The sequence below is a fragment of the Corythoichthys intestinalis genome, chromosome 2 (assembly GCF_030265065.1).
Source record: "Corythoichthys intestinalis isolate RoL2023-P3 chromosome 2, ASM3026506v1, whole genome shotgun sequence".
Classification (NCBI taxonomy): Eukaryota; Metazoa; Chordata; class Actinopteri; order Syngnathiformes; family Syngnathidae; genus Corythoichthys; species Corythoichthys intestinalis.
In genome coordinates, this window is record NC_080396.1 from 75,632,449 (window position 1) to 75,650,293 (window position 17,845).

Consider the following 17,845-nt stretch of genomic DNA (forward strand, 5'->3'; position numbering starts at 1 on the left):
GTCGAGGTCTGTAATTTGCATCATACGTTCTCTTCAACTGTGAGGGACGGAATCTAATACAAAAATCCAGAAAATCACCTTGTATAATTTTTAAATAATAAATTTGTATTTAACTGCATGAAATAAGTATTTGATACATTACCAACTAGTAAATATTTTGGCTCTTAGTTCTTCTTTAAGAACCCCTCCTGTTCTCCACTCATTACCAGAAGTAACTGCACCTGTTTGAACTTGTTACCTGTATAAAAGACACCTGTTCACATGCTCAAACAAACAAACTCTAATCTCTCCACAATGGCCAAGACCAAAGAGCTGTGTAAGGACATCAGGGATAAAATAATAGACCTGCACATAAGCAAGCAGCTTGGGGAGAAGGTAACAACTGTAGGAGCGATTATTAGAAAATGGAAGAAGTTCAAGTTGACGGTCAATCTGCCTCGTTCTGGGGCTCCATGCAAGATCTCACCTCGTGGGGCATCATTGATCATGAGGAAGGTGAGGGATCAGCCCAGAACTACACGGCAGGACCTGGTCAATGACCTGAAGAGAGCTGGAACCACCGTCTCGAAGAAAACCATCGGAAGCACATTACGCCGTCATGGATTAAAATCCTACAGCGCACGCAAGGTCCCGCTGCTGAAGCCAGTGCATGTCCAGACACGTCTGAAGTTTGCCACTGACCATCTTGATGATCCAGAGGAGCAATGAGAGAAGGTCATGTGGTCGGATGAGACCAAAATTGAACTTTTTGGTCTAAACTCGGCTCGTTGTGTTTGGAGGAAAAAGAAGGATGAGTATAACCCCAAGAACACCTTTTTTGGGGCTGCTTCTCTGCCAAGGGTACAGGAGGACTGCACCGTATAGAGGGGAGGATGGATGGGGCTATGTATCGCCAGATCTTGGCTGACAATCTCCTTCCCTCAGTGAGAGCCCTGAAGATGGGTCGTGGCTGGGTCTTCCTGCATGTCAACAACCCAAAGCACACAGCCAAGGCAACTAAAGAGTGGCTCCGTAAGAAGCATCTTAAGGTCCTGGAGTGGCCTAGCCAGTCACCAGATCTGAACCCGATTGAAAATCTATGGAGGGAGCTGAAAATGTTGCCCGGCAGCAGCCCCGAAACCTGAAGGCTCTGGAGAAGATCTGCATGGAGGAGTGGGCCAAAATCCCTGCTGCAGTGTGTGCAAACCTTGTCAAGGACGACAGGAAACGTTTGGTATCTGTAATAGCAAACAAAGGCTTCTGTACCAAATATTAAGTTTGATTTTTGTGATGTATTAAATACTTATTTCATGCAATTAAATGCAAATTTATTATTTAAAAATCATACAACGTGATTTTCTGTTTTTTTTGTATTAGATTCCGTCCCTCACAGCTGAAGAGAACTTATGATACAAATTACAGACCTCTACATGCTTTGCAAGTGGGAAAACCAGCAAAATCGGCAGTGTATCAAATACTTGTTCTCCCCACTGTACGTTTCACACTACGTTACACAGGCCACTCCGCCGTTTGCGCGCTGCTGTCAGTTCTACTCGCCGAGACGCCGACTCATCCGAGGAAAACAACGACAAATACGGCTCATCCTCTTCATTGAGTTGATGAAATAATCCATTAGCTTGCGCTAAATTTAGTTTTCGATTCATTCTGCACGTTTCAAAGTCGCTCGCTCAATCCAACCGGCCGTTGCTCGTTCGCTTGCGTCCCTTTCTTAGGTGGCGCCTCGCTCGGAAATGTATTAAAAATGTTCTCATTAGGTTCATCCTTCATGACCTCACAACGGATCCTGGGATATGTAGTCTTTCGTGTTCGTGTCGGTTTTGAAAAAAAGACAAGAAATGATGGAAATATGGAGATAAACACATGGTCAATGCAGCGTTTGAATGCTTATTTATGAGTGCAATAAAAGTATAAAACTCAAATGACATTATCACCCGTTTTAGTTGGACGATTGACTTCAAGTAAAAACTGGCGTGGACATCAACTTCCGCACTTTCAAATGAGAGGAACCAGCGGCACGTGGGTGACGTAATTGCAGCGTGACGAGGCTTCAAAGATAATATGGGTAAACATGTTGCAGCCGACACATTCGGTGTTAAAGGGTTAACTCCTAGTTATAATGTAACAGTTTTAGTTTCATTTTGAAACCGTGAGTTTGAATTAAACTTTGATTTAATGACCTGCTGTTACTTGTCATTCTGAAACAAGTGGAAGCCTAGTTCTGTACTTACACACTGTAAGTGGGAATGGCTCTTCCCTTCCTCATGGGTTACATAAAACTGCCCGTGGCTGCATGTGATCATGTTGTTGGGTCAGTACAGCATATTGACTTCATTTTTTTAAGGGCCATATTACTAAAATCACATGGCTGTGCATTCTCAATCCAATTTTTCAAGCTTGTTGCGTTTCGTGACGAAATCTACTACGTACCCAACTACTTACGTACTTATCAACCCATTTAATTACTTACCCACAACAGGCTGAATCTTGGAGTCTGTGTAACCACCTAACAATATGGCCACCCTCTCATCAGGACCCCGAGTTTCAGATGGCGTTAGGCTGTACAACATGGCTTTGAAACCCACTGCAACAGTCGAACTGTTCTGGAGCTACAATTAACAAAAGGCCAAAGTTGATACAACAACCACAAAACCTTGCAGTTTTGGCACACAAGATCTAGACTCAAACATCCAAAGTAACCAACTTCACCTTCAGGACATGTGAGGTGCTCTCCTTCTCGAGCACATAGCCAAAATCCAAGAGACCTCCAGAATGGGAGGAGGTTATAGCAGGAACCACTCCTTCCCCTCGCAGAGTCACAGCAAGGGTCATTTTATGACAGCGCACCTCTAGAGTCTCACAGTACTACAGTAGGAGATAATATACACTGCTCAAAAAAATAACAGGAACACTTCGAAAACACATCAGCTCTAAACGGGGTGGGGGAATTATCTTGAAAAGCTTTGCTGATAATTCTTAGTTTTTGTGGGCCCCACGTTCTTGTACGTGTGCCGGACAAAATTAGGCTCCTGAAAAGACAACGGATAGTGTCTTGAGGTATCTTCTGACAGGCATCACTGAGCTCCTGGAGGGTCTGAGGAACAACCTGGCGGTGCCGAATGGACCTAAACATAATATCCCAGAGGTGTTCTATTGGGCTTAGGTCAGGCGAACATGGGGGCCAGTCAACATTATCAATTCCTTTGTCCTCTAGGAACTGTCTGCATACTCTAGCCACATGAGGTCGGTCATCGTCATGGATCAGTGGGAAACCAAGTCCCACTTAACCAGCCCTGACAATGGGTCCAAGGATTTAATCCCAGTACTTAATAGCAGTCAGGGTGCCATTATTTAACCTATAGTCTTTGTGTCCTTCAAGGGCTATGCCTCCCGAGACCAGCAGCATAAAATTCTCCACGGCATCTCCAAACCCTTTCACGTACAGTATGTCGCATGTGCTCCGGTGGAACCTGCTCTCATGGGTGAAGACCACAGGACGCCAGTGGCATAGTTGCCAATTCTGCTGGTCTATGGCAAATGCCAATCCAGCTTTACGGCTCTGGGCGGTGACCACAGGGCCCTTTACAGCATTGATCTCCAACACGGTCCTCAAAGGCCCGCTGTGGGTTCAGTAACTTTTTTGCCAATCTGGTGTTTTACAAGTGGAATCAGTTGAATGCAGTCAGGTGCTGCTTGATTTAGCAGAAACCTTATTGGTTTAACTATCTGTGCTGGATGGGCAGGAGCAAAAATCATGACCCACAGCGGGCCTTTGAGGACTGGGTTGGAGACCATTGCTCTACACGATGTCGTGACCTCAGTCCACCGTCATGTAGCCTACTCATGATTGTTTGGTCAGAAACATTCACACCGAAAGATTTCAGGAGTTTATTTTGTAGGGCTCTTGCAGTGCTCATCCTGTTCCTCCTTGCACAAAGGAGCAGATAACAACTCTGCTCAGGGTTTAAGGACCTTCACGACCCTGTCCAGCTCTCAAGGAAAAAGGACCTGTCTACTGGAATCTCCGCCAGGTAGCCCCTCAGACTGTTTATGAGCTCAGTGATGCCTGGATCCAGATCTGGGAGAAGATCCCACATGCAGGACACCATCTGTTGTGAGGTGCCATGGGTGTCTTTGATTGCCCACCTCTATAGGGTGATCATTTTCATTTCTATCAAGTGATGTAGCATCATTTTGTTACAAAAACTTCCCCTTCTTACTATCAGTAAAGCTTTTAAGATAATTTTCTCCCCTCCGTTTCAGATCTGACGTGTTATCGGCAGTGTTGTCACGTGCGGCTTTCTAAATAACGCGTTACTGTAATCTGATTACTTTCTTTCAGTAACGAGTAATCTGGGGCGTTCATTTTTACAAACCAGTAATTGGATTAAAGTTAGCAGATGGACTGCGGATTCAGCTGATTTTGCGGATTAATTTGTTTATTTTTCGCATCATGCCAGCCAAACGGCTGCAGGCTTTTGTAGCTGCACCAGGGAGAGGAATGTGAGCCTTTTTGGGTTTCAGAAAGTTAACGTTCACCCCGGGATCGGCCAAAACAAGTGTGCGACAACTGTGGGACCATTGGACTTATGAAGAAGTCAGTAAATATTGTGTTTTGTATTATGTCAAATACTGGGATCATGGCACACGATTTAATACGGAGGTGGCTTGCATTTTGTGGTTGACAATGCTACTTGTCCACCGAGAATGCCGCTCGGCCGACGACTGGCGGCCTGTCCCACATCCCCTTGCCGGGAGAGCCCTATACTCTGCTTATTGCCGTCTTTGTGTGCCCAATGTTCTGTCAAATTTTCCACCCCATCAGAAATTGTAACTTTATGTTAAAAATGGCCGCGAATACAGCGATTACAAAGTAAACGCTACAAACTTTCTTTAAATAAAGGAATATTTACTTACGTTTGATCATGGACGGAAATGTAGAAAAGTTCTCCTCAGACACATCCTGCCTTATTAGCTGCACACAACAACTGCACCCCGCTCTCTCACTGTTTATGTGTTTGCCGTGTTTTTAAGCATTAATTTAAGCCATATTCGTGTTAACCAGGTGGCAGCTACGCACTCCTCCTCCGACGGCCGGTTTGTCCGGCGGTCATTCTCCAGCTACTTCCACGGCAAATGAGCTCCCCTGACCGCAGCAGGGGAACGACGAGCTGTAAGTTGCTCGTTGACGATCGGTGAAGTCAATCGACAACCCCGCCACCGTGTGACATGATCCGGGGTAGTTTTGTGTGATTTTTGGCTTTGAGACGTCACTCGGTTGGGATTAGCATGTCGGCTAGCTGTCACGCCTCCTGGTTTGTTTATGCTCTCCGACAAAAGCCGGACTAACATAAAATATCATGGGGAGGTGCCAAGAAGTCGACAGTTTTGACCATTATATAATTTTGCCATGTCCTCCTGAATAAATGCATATTTAATATTTCATATTGCATTTAGCACAAGGCTGTTATTTGTCATGACCATACCATTTATTTAGCAATTGGGGAAAAATACTTGGATAAAAAGAATGTCCTGTAAAAATATTGACGTAGATAGATTGAAGCAATGATATTTTGCTGCTCTCTTCGTCGCATTTTCCTCGTTCTGAATGATTCCCCCTCAATAGGCCGAATTCCAAATCAGATGAACTCATGACCCTGCTGACGTTATTCTCCATTTAGGAACGCTAAAGGCTAAACGGTAGATTAAAGGACTAATTTCTCGTCATAGTCGAATCGTCTCAAAATATGATTCTAATTCACATAATATCGCGATTGAAATTTTTTTTTATCCTGTCATACGCACTTTGATATTTGAGTTTAATTAGTCAGGGGAGTTGATTTCAACAAATTCAATGCAGTTTGTCAGTTATTTGTTAGTTTCAGGGCTCCGGAGTGGCTAAGCTAAGGCGAGTCAATGTTTATGGTTGAAATCAACTCCATCAACTAATTAAACACCCACTAACTCAAAGATTAAGCTTAATGTAAAACATTCTGAGCTTCCCCGTTAAATTCAATTATATGCAATGACATTTTCTGTTGTCATTCATATGTTGACGCGGCAAAGGGAGAAAAATTGGTAAAAAGTAACCGATAAATTACTGTTAAAGTAACTTTGTTACTTTGATAATAAAGCAAACAGTAGAGTAGCTAGATTACCTTTTTGAGGTGTAATCAGTAATCAAATTACCTTTTCAAGTAAACTGTGACAACACTGGTTATCGAAGTGTTCCTTTAATTTTTTTGAGCGGAGTAGATTATGCTTGAGAACGACAACTGTAATAACTTTGCAAAAAAGCAGTATTCATTGAATGCGGCACCTTTTTTTCCAACGTAGGACAGAAAGCCAAAGCCAGGGTGTGTTTCTCCCCAGGCCCGATGGCTCTCAGAGCATTGAGGAGTAAAAAAGGGCCATATATATCCAGCAATGAAGATCTCAGCTAGAAATACATGCATTAAATACATAGACACATACATGTAAAATATAAACGTAATTTAAATTTTAATCTGTTTACCCACCAGGTTATAGTTTCCCAAATGAATAAAATATATTTAAAAATATACTTAAGATTAAATAACATTAAACCAACTTCAAAATAATTCTTCTTCATTGATCAATATCCAGAAAATAAAAATTACCATAGCGTTTTATGTTTACACAGGATGTTTTTGTCTGATATTTACGTTTGTTTGATCATCTTAAAACATTTAAGTGAGGAAATTAAAGATCAAATTAATACTTTGAGAAGAGCTCAAATACTTATTTTCATAGCACTGCATTTGTACAGTGATATGAAAAAGTATCTGAACTTTTAGGAATTTCTCACATTTCTGCATAAAATCACCATCAAATGTGATGTGATCTTTGTCAAAATCACACAGATGAAAACACATTGTCTGCTTTAACTAAAATCACCCAAACATTTACAGGTTTGTATATTTTAATGAGGATAGCATGCAAACAATGACAGAATCATTGTTGAGTGGTTTAAAGCTGCCCTGCCCACTATAAATCACACACCTGGTAAGAAATGTGTTGATTAGATGCATTGTCTGATGTGCATCACGGCTCGGTTAAAAGAGCTGTCCGAAGACCTGCATTCAAGGATCGTTTATTTGTATAAAGCTGGGAAAGGATACAAAACCATCTCTAAAAGTTTGGATGCTCATCAATCGACAGTCAGAGAAGTTGTCTACAAATGGAGAAAATTTGGCACTGTTGCTTCTCTTGCAAGGAGTGGCCGTCCACCAAAGATGATGCCAAGAGTTCAGTGCAGAATACTCAGAGAGGTAAAAAAAAAAGAACCCTAGAGTGTCAGTTAAACACTTACAGAAATCACTGGCACAGTCAATTATCTCTGTGGACACATCAAGTATATGTAAAACTATGGCCAAGAATGGTGTTCATGGGAGAAAGTCACTGTTGTCCAAAAAACCTATTGTTGCTCATTTAATATTCGCAAAAAGGCATTTGGACACTCCACAGATGTTTTGGCAAAATATTTTGTTGACTGAGGAAACCAAAGTTGAATTGTTTGGAAGTAACACACAACCTCATGTGTGAAGGAAAAATGGAACAGCTCACCTACATCAATACCTCATCCCCACCGTGATGCATGGTGGAAGGAGCATCATGATTTGGAACTGTTTTTCTGCCTCAGGGCCTGGACAACTTGCAATTATTAACGGAAGAATTAATTCAAAAGTTTATCAGGATATTTTGCAGGAAAACCTGAGGCTGTCTGTGAGACAGTTGAAGCTAAAAAGAGGATGGATGCTGCAACAAGACAATGATACAAAACATAAGAGATAATCAACTTCAGAATGTTTTCAGAAGAACAAAATCCACGTTCTGGTGTGGCCAAGTCAAAGTCCAGACTTGAACCCCATTAAGATGCTGTGGCATGACCTAAAGACAGCGATTCATGCCAGACATCCCAGGAATCAGACATCCCAGGAAAGTTTCGTTGTGCTTTTGTAACAATGACAATAAATATTCTGAATCTGACTGAAGTACAGCTTCACACCCTGTTTGCATACAATCTTCATTAAAATATAAAAACCTATAAATGTTTGGGTGGTTTTAGTTAAAGCAGACAGTTTTTTCATCAGTGTGATTTTGACAAAGATCAGATCACATTTGATAGTGATTTTATGCAGAAATGTGACAAATACCCAAGGCTCAGATACTTTTTCATACCACTCTGTATACGGTATATGAGTTCTAGGGCTGCAGTTATCGATTATTTAAGATAATCGATCAATCTATTGATTAATTAGTCCGAATAATCGATTAATCAGATTACAAACATTTAATGTCTTGCAGAATAAATTTCAGGAGATGTAATTCGGGGTCACCTCCTGTTGGTTTTTCGGTTTTGACTACCAGTTGATATCAAGTCACTTCCTGTTGATTTGGGGGGATTTTGGGGTCAGTTCCACTTGATAACTGGTCACATTCTGCTGATTTGGGGGCTATTAGGGACTTCCTGTAGATATTGGGCCACTTCTTATTGATCTGGGGGCATTTGCGGGACACTTCCTGCTTATTTGTGTGCATTTCGGGGTCACTTTCTATTCATTGGGAGGATTTCAGGGACACTTCCTGTTGATTTGGGGGCATTTCGGGGTCACTAATGCAATATCATTACTATTACTACCACTCCTACTACCAATACAGATAAGACATTTTTTATGAAAATGCGAAAAAAAATACCTCTAAAGATTCCTCAGAAATGTTCTGCACGGAAAACCTTTTAATCACTCGTTCTCCTAAAAATCAGAGGGTCCCAAAACCGTGGAGAAAAAATTTGAATAATTGGAACGACACGTGGGAATTCAGCACGCACAAAATGGTACTTACCTACTGCCACTTGCTGGAAATCCAAGGCATAATTTCTGATATTGCTGGATACCACCACTAGAGGAGGCTGTACAGCAGGGCACTGCAGCTTCAAGTAGAGCGTATTAAGAGGACTGTGGACAGACATTAGATGGAACATAAACAAAAAATTGAGTGTGCTAACATTCACCTTTAACACGCCAAAACAAACATTTACACATACAGTAATATATATTTATAATTTAATTGCAATTGAACAACGACCTGAACTTCAGTAAGTAATACTAACATATCTAGAGTCTGTTTTTTACCTCCACGCTGGTTGTGCTTGCCTGTCTTCCTCGGGTGGGTCTCCGTCTGACACAAAGCAGGGGATGGTGTACTCATTGTAGCGCGAGGTGAAGGAGTGCAGCAGAGACGCCCTTGCCTCCTCGAACCTTTGACCTCTACAAAGACAATTCAGCGCAACTGATTTGAAATGTAACCCTTTGGTGTAGTGCCATCAATGGCACTGAAATATGAGCATTGACAGTCAATCTTTCCAATCGAAATGAATCGGATCTCTATAGCCATTAGTAGTATGCGATGAGTTAAAAACTCTGTAACTATTTTTACTTTGGAAGAGTGGTGTCAAAAATAAGACTCGCAGGCCAGAGCGCCCCACTTGCGGGTGCAGTTTGCCCAATGAGCTCATTCATACTGTACATGTAGAATCACATGCTTTGGTTTCGACACTGGCGCCATACAACTGCAGATTTGGGCAAGACTGCTTCTGGCTCATGTGTCAGCAGTAACATTCGTTCATTCACTCCCTCCCTGACAAAATGGAATTGACATCTAGCTCTGTCAATGGCAGCTAATGAATTGATGATGATGTGACCCAAAAATGCCCTTAAAACTAACAGGGAGTGACCCGAAATCAACAAGAAATAACCAGGAAATACCCCCAAATCGACGGACGGGGCCAGTAAACAGAAAGTGGCCCAAAAATGCCATAAAATCAACAGGAAAGGATCTAAAATGTACGGAAAATAATACCGAGACACTCCAAAATGTGCAGGAAGTGACCCATAAGTAGGCTACAGAGATAAACAGAGTTTAACTACACTTAAATTACAAGAGCGTTACCCATGAACAAGAAGTGGCCTGGAAATGCCCTAAAATCATCAGGAATTGATCCAAAACCACCTCAGTTACACTGAGATACTCCAAAATGTGAAGTGCCCAAATGTTACAAACAAGTAACCTAAAATCAACAGGAAATTATGTAAAATAAACAGAGTTAAACAGAGTTTAAGTACCCTTAACGTGCCTATGACAGGATAAAAACAGTCTTAAATAGCATTATCATGTGATTTAGAATGATATTTTGAGGCAATTGGACTATATACAACAATTTAGCAAAGCGCAGATGACGAGAAATTAGTCTTTTAATCTGCCGTTTAGCCCCTGCCTGTCATTATAGCGCTCTAGCGTCCCCAACAGAAGGATGACATCGGCAGGGTGATGGTTTCATCTGATTTAGAATTCAGCCCATTGAGGAGGAATTATTCAGAATGAGGAAAATGCGACGAAGAGAGCTGCAAGATGTCATTGTTTCAGTCTCTCTACTCTAATATTTTTACAGGATATTCTTTTCATCAAAGTATTTTTCAAAAATTGCTAAATAAATGGTATGGTCATGACAAATAACAGTCTTATGCAAAATGGAATATAATGTCTGAGGAGAACTTTTCTATCAAAAGTCCATCAAACATCAGTAAATAGTCCTTTATTTAAAGAAAGTTTGTAGTGTTTACTTTGTAATCACTGTATCCGCGGCCATTTCAAACACAAAGTTGCAATTTCTGATGGGGTGGAAAATTTGACAGAACACCGGGCACACGAAGAGGGCAATAAGCAGAGTATAGCGCTCTCCCGTAGAATAGAATATTATAGAATTTATTGTCATTGTCAGCAAGAACATTGTCAGATTCAGATTCAGATTCAGAATATTTATTGTCATTGTTACAAAAAAGCACAACGAAACTTTGTTTGGAGCATCCATCCAGCTCATACAGCTAAGTTGGTAAAGTGCAAAGTGCAACCCCATAAAATAAATACCCATCAGTACCAAGTGTAAACATTGACAGAGTTTTGGACATATGTACAGCAAAGATTCAACAGCAGCATGAGGTCATGTCAGTGCTAAAGTGCAGAGCAAAAATATACCAGTTGAAAACAGGCAAAAATCAGTGCAAAACCCAGATAAGTTAATCAAGTATAATCAAGTACAGCCTACTGGTTGTCAACCAATGGGTAAGTGTCAGGGATGAGGAAATAGTGGATAGTGACATACTGCAACAATGCAAACCAGCTCAGAGTTATTGTTGTTGGTGGATGTGGATTATTGTCCGTATGAGGGGGGCAGAGAGGGGAGAAGGGCAGAGTTCAGTAGCCTCACAACCTGTGGGTACAGACTGTTGGACAGTCGTGATGTTCTGGCCTTTATGGACCTGTACCTTCTACCTGAGGGCAGTAGGTGGAAAAGGTTGTGAGCAGGATGGTGCTGGTCTCGCAGGATGTTGTGCACTCTTCTCAAACAGCGAGTGGAGTAGATGGTGCTGATCTCAGGGAGAGTCATTCCTATGATTCTCCCGACAGCTTTCACCACGCGCTGGAGCGCCTGCTGGTCTGCCTTAGTGCAGCTGGAAAATCACACTAAAAATCCGTATGTCAGAACACTGCTGATGGCACAGTTGTAAAAGTTCACCATCAGTGGTCTGGGGATGTTAGTGCTCTTCAGCTTCCTCAGGTAATAGAGGCGTTGTTGTGCCTTGCCCACCGCTGTGGAGATGTGGTCCCCCCAGGATAGGTCCTCAGTCACTGTTACCCCCAGGAATTTAAAGCTTCTCACCTTCTCCACCACATCGTTGCCGATAGTAAGAGGCTGATGGATGATGTGACTCCCCTTACGGAAATCCACCACGATCTCTTTGGTTTTCTTTGTGTTTAGAGCCAAGTTGTTTTTGTGACACCATGACTCAAGATGTTGCACCTCTCTTCTGTAGTCCGTTTCATCGTCGTTGGAGATGAGTCCGAGCACTGTGGTGTCGTCGGCAAACTTGACGATGAGGTTGGATGTAGAGGAGGCGGAGCAGTCATGAGTGTACAGGGTGTAAAGCAGAGGGCTCAGAACACACCCTTGAGGGGCCCGGTGTTGATGGTGAGAGTGGAGGAGGTGTTTTTGCCCACTGTGACACTCTGTGTGCGATTACTCAAAAAGTCCACAGTCCAATTGCACAGGGCGGTGTTGAGGCCCAGTTGGTGAAGTTTGGACCGGAGTTTGAACGGCCGGATGGTGTTAAAAGCAGAAGTGTAGTCCACAAAGAGGAGCCGTGCCATGTGTCATCAACGAAATTTGACGTGCCACTCCAGTATAAAAATATGTATTAAATAATAAAAGAATAGAATAAATACCGTAATTTCCCGAATATAACGCATACTTTTTTTCCCCAAAATCAACTTGTAAAACCATGGTGCGCATTATAAACGGGTACATGGATGGAGACAGAAATATATATATATTACATATATATATATATATAAACCGATTTTTTTTTTTTATTGACACGACCACGTTGTGTTGAAGAAACGTATGCGGCGACCAGTTGCCGACCATTACGTGACGTCACCACTTTGTTTCGGTAATACTTCACTCTAATCGGCAGAATGATTTCGTCTGTGTTAAATTCTGCTTTTTTCACTCTTCATAAAGCACAGAATTTAGTTTCTAGAGCTCATTTGAGTCAACATTTATTGCAGCTCTGCAACTCGGACCATAACAACACATACAGTGGGGAGAACAAGTATTTGATACACTGCCAATGTATCAAATACTTGTTCTCCCCACTGTACTTCCTGTGTCCGTCAACTATATCTGTCTCTCTGGAAACTCAAACCCAAATAACAATAGTTCCTATTGTTACTGTCGTGTTGACAGCAAAGAGCTCTCACAGATTTCCGACTAACGTTCTCACTTTCATTTTACCGTATCAATCCATGGAAGAAACATTTATTCATCATGATGAAACGAGCAGGTTATACAGCAGCCTTTAAAAGAAAAGTCACATCTGTTTTGTTTTCTCCTAGATTCTGGTAAGTTGGAGAAGTTGTCAAATCATATTATTACCGTAAATATTGTCAGTTTATGGTAATGTTTTGAACTACTAATGTGCTTGTTGTTTCACCAGTCATTAAAATGACATTTCTGTATCTGTACACGAGCTCTGTTTTCTTGCAATCTTCTATTTATTGGTGCTAAAATTAGGGTGCGCGTTATAAATGGGTACAATCATTTCCCCGAGATTTTACAAGTAAATTTGGGGTGCGCATTACACACGGGTGCGCCTTATACTCGGGAAATTACGGTAATTGGAAAATAGCTACTCTAGGGCTATAAGTGAGTAATTATAGCTTGCTTGAACTTAATACTGTATGTGCAACACAGGAATAGTGCAATGCGGTCCTGAATTAGCAGCGTCATTTGTGCAAAACAAATAAAATGTGAATAAAAATTTTCTATTAAAAGAAAAGTTGACTTAGTAATGTGCAAGTTCCCAGTGTAGTGCAGGTTACAAACACCAGTTGAAGAGCGTTTATGCTGAGTTCAGTTTTTATGATTATTTAGGGTAGTAATGGCCCTGGGAAAGAAGCTGTCTCTCAGTCTGTTAGTCCTTGTTTTATGGGACCTGTAGCGTCGGCCGGAGGGCAGCAGGTCAAAGAGGTGGTGGCCGGGATGATAAGGGTCCTTAATGATTTTATTAGCTCTTTTTGGTAGCGAGAGGAGGCGATCTCCTCGAGACAGGGCAAAGGGCAGCTGATTATCTTCTGGGCTGTGTTGATGGCTCTCTGTAAGGATTTCCTGTCTGCTGCTGTGCACCCAGCATACCACACGTGATGCAATATGCTCTCCACCGCGGCTCTGTCGAAAGACACCAGCAGCTTCTGTTCCAGGTGGTTCTTCTTGAGCACTCTCAAGAAGTGGAGTCGCTTCTGGGCCCTTCCCACCACTGGTATCTGGTATTAGCAGACCAGGAGTCTCCATTAATGGTAAGTGGTGCTGGGTCTGTGCCTTTCTTTCTGAAGTCAAGTATGAATTTTTTGGTTTTTGTGGTGTTCAGAAGGAGGTTGTTCTCCGAACACCACACTGCCAGTCTGTTAACCGCCTCTCTATACGCCGCCTTGTTGTCGGACTTGTTTTGGCCATTTTCCTAGGGTGAACGGGAACTTTTTGAAACCCAAAAAGGCTCACACGCCTCTCCTTGGTGCAGCAACTAAACCCTGCAGCACATTTGGCTGGTGTTATGCAAAAAATAGACGAATTAATCCGCAAAATCAACTGAATCCACAGTCCACCTGCATGCTATAAAGCAATGCTGTATTGTTAGATGCTGACCCGGGTGACGTCACATTTGCATTCGTCCTCAACCAGAGACTGGAACCGGAAGTCACTCATTTTCATAATAAAACGATCGCTTCCACACACATCCAAGCGGTACATTTCATTCAGGAGCATAAAATACCGTATGAAATATGAAATAAACCATGCTTTTTGTTGTCGAAATGTCCTAAAATACACAGGAAATGATCCAAAATGCACAGAAAATAAAAGTGAATACCCCAAAATGTGAAGGAACTGACCCGGAAGTACCCTAAAATTACAAGGAAGTGACCCAAAATCAACAGGACGTGACCAGATTCCTGGGATGTCTGGAATGAATCGCTGTCTTTAGGTCATGCCACAGCATCTCCATGGAGTTCAAGTCTGGACTTTGACTTGGCCACTCCAGAACGTGTATTTTGTTCTTCCGAAACCATTCTGAAGTTGATTTACTTCTGTGTTTTGGATCATTGTCTTGTTGCAGCTTCCATCCTCTTCTTGCTTCAACTGTCTGACAGACGGCCTCAGGTTTTCCTGCAAAACATCCTGATAAACTTTTGAATTCATTCTTCCATTAATGTTTGCAAGTTGTCCAGGACCTGAGGCAGCAAAACAGCCCCAAATCAGTCATGCTCCCTCCACCATGCTTTGTGGTGAGGATGAGGTGTTGATGTTGGTGAGCTGTTCAATTTTTCCTACACACATGACATTGTGTGTCATTTTCAAACAATTCAACTTTGGGTTCATCAGTCCACAAAATATTTTGCCAAAACGTCTGTGGGGTGTCCAAGTGCCTTTTTGGGAAACGAGCAATGTTTTTTGTTTTGTTTTTTTTAGACAGCAGTGGCTTCCTCCATGGAGCCCTCGCATGAGCACCATTCTTAGCCATAGTTTTACATATAATTGATGTGTGCACAGAGATATTGGACTGTGCCAGTGATTTCCGTAAGTCTTTAGCAGACACTCTAGGGTTCTTTTTTAGCTCTCTGAGTATTCTGCGCTGAAGTCTTGGCGTCGTCTTTGGTGGACGGCCACTCCTTAGGAGAGAAGCAACAGTGCCAAACTCTCTCCATTTGTAGACAACTTCTCTGACTGACAATTGATGAACATTCAGACTTTTAGAGATGGTTTTGTATCCTTTCCCAGCTTTATACCAACCAACAATCCTTGATTGCAGGTCTTCAGACAGCTCTTTTGGCCGAGCCATGATGCACATCAGACAATGCTTCTCATCAAGACATTTCTTACCAGTTGTGTGTTTTATAGTGGGCTTGAAAGCACTCATCAGTGATTGAGCTCAGACCTGACTTAAAATGTTTGGTAAAAATTGGTTTCAATTGCTCTTTATTTTCCCCCCTTCTGTCATTGTTTGCATGCTATCCTCATTGAAATATGAAAACCTATAAATGTTTGGGCGGTTTTAATTAAAGCAGACACTGTATTTTCATCTCTGTGATTTTGACAAAGAGCAGATCACATTTGAGGGTGATTTTTATGCAGAAATGTGAGAAATTCCAAAAGGCTCAGATACTTTTTCATACCACTGTATGTCCGTAGCATTAATTGGGTTTAACCTACTAACATACATCATATTTATTTTTGGTGTTAAAAAAACTTCTTAAAAAAATTCTTACCCAGCCTCGATGTTGTCTGGTGCTGTTGTTTCTGTTGGGGTTGCACACTTGGGAGAAAAATCCGATAATTTGGTGTTCTTGGACAATTTTTTCCCTTTGTTGGGCTCTGCCTCCCTCTTTGCCTTTCAAAACATGACAAATAGGAGGAGAAATTAGTTAACTCACCGACTGCCGTTGACGGCGCTTGACAGCCGATGCCCATTTTGAGTGGGAGGGGGCAAAATTCGCCCCTCCCCCTTCAGACGGATTGGACGTCTATGAGTTCATTTTTGGCCATTTCACGTCATTTCCTGTTTATTTTAAGTCAATTCCTTTCCCTTTTGGGGCCTATAGAATGTACCTAAATGAATAGCATGTGACTCAAAATGAACAGGAATTAAACTGTAAATGCCCTAAAATGAACAGAAAGTGACCTGTACATGCAAACAAAGTCTCACTCAAGTTTTTGTTGACTAAGACTAGACGAAGACGAACACATTTTGAAAGTACTAAAATACGGCTAAGAGTAGTGCTGCAACAATTAATCGATTACTTTGAGTAATTTGATCAGAAAAAAGCTTCGGATCAAATTTGTTGCGTTGAGTCGGTGTTATTTTTAGCAGCTCTTTAAGTTTTCATTTTAGTCTTAGTCTTGTGGACAATAATACTTATTAGTCTCAGTCATATTTTAGTCTTCTCAAAATGTGTTGGTCTTCGTCCAGATTTTGTTGACGAAAACTCATGACTAATTTTTATCTAGTTTTAGTCGATGTTTACTAAAAATGGTTTAGTCTGTAAAGTAAAAAAAAATATATTCCAAAAATAAATAAATAAATAAAGGTTTCTAACTATTTCGAATGAACATTGACAGACGAAAACATCTTGTAGCGTCTACAGGTACCACACGAACTTATAAAAAACACTCAGCAGGAAAACAGTATTATTTTCAATTAATTATACACACGTGAACACCACGAAGTGTATGTAATAAAATGTCGGAGAGTTAAAAATGACGCTTGCCATTAGCGTTAGCCAAATGCTAACTCGAACGCGAATGCTATGTTAATGCTACGAGTTACATTTAGTGTATGACGATCACTCAGCACAGACCTTTAAAAGCTAAATCAACATTGCATATTCTCTCTGACCAAGAAAACAAATCTTACTATGTGTGCAAGCCTGGAGACTCGAAAGCAGCAGCACGTCACATGAGTGAAACAACCAGACGCTGCTACGATGCAGGCTAACGACACACAAAAAATGTCACACATTGTGGACATGTGACGGAAACTATTGTGTCATCTTGTCAGACAAAAACTGGCATTAGTCTCGTTATGTTTTAGTCTGCCAAAACATTTTTAGCCCATTATCGTATCGTCATCGTCATGAAAAAAAATGTTCGTTGACGAAATATTTTCGTTATAGTCATCCTTGATGAAAACAACACTGCTTTGAGTATTTGTTTAATTACAGTGGCGTTGTTTGTTTTGAAAGTGTTTGCATCTAGTTTTATTGATTTGGGTGGATACACTGCCCTCTAGTGGCAACAGTGAATATAACTCATTTAACCTGGCTGACTCCAGCTGCTCCCTATTAAGACCAACATAGGCTAATATGTTTTTTATGCGTTCGTAATTTAGTTTATAGGAATATCTAGCTGTTTTTTTGTGGGAACATGTGTTTGAATGATTTATTAAGAGTATTGGTGGAAAAAACAAAAACGTTTGCATTATATACCATTTAAGCTAGCGAACTATTGCTATGCAAGTTAGCCAATTGTTATCTTGTTGTACTTAGATCCTCATTTATTTATTTTCCTTTTTTAAAAACGTTTGAGGCTAAGCTCAGGTATTTGAATTAATTTTCAAATGAAAGTGCAACTCTGCATACTTTGAAGAAATATTCGGGAATTTTATTTTGTGTTTCACATTTAATGCTCTTTTGAAAGTGCAATCTTAGCAAGTCTTAGTTT

General features: G+C 41.2%; 1 protein-coding gene across 3 annotated transcripts in view; it reads right to left on the minus strand.

Annotated features, from left to right (window-relative positions):
* cfap74 (cilia and flagella associated protein 74) overlaps positions 1 to 17,845 on the minus strand; it is a 344,912-nt gene that overhangs the window by 161,791 nt on the left and 165,276 nt on the right. For all 3 annotated transcript variants that reach the window (XM_057817725.1, XM_057817734.1, XM_057817717.1), the window contains 7 exons: positions 15,895 to 16,016; positions 9,150 to 9,284; positions 8,860 to 8,972; positions 8,713 to 8,768; positions 6,317 to 6,436; positions 2,707 to 2,862; positions 2,468 to 2,606 (listed from right to left, as the gene is read on the minus strand). In XM_057817725.1, coding sequence (XP_057673708.1) covers positions 2,468 to 2,606; positions 2,707 to 2,862; positions 6,317 to 6,436; positions 8,713 to 8,768; positions 8,860 to 8,972; positions 9,150 to 9,284; positions 15,895 to 16,016 — 841 coding nt within the window. The remainder of the gene's footprint in view (positions 1 to 2,467; positions 2,607 to 2,706; positions 2,863 to 6,316; positions 6,437 to 8,712; positions 8,769 to 8,859; positions 8,973 to 9,149; positions 9,285 to 15,894; positions 16,017 to 17,845) is intronic.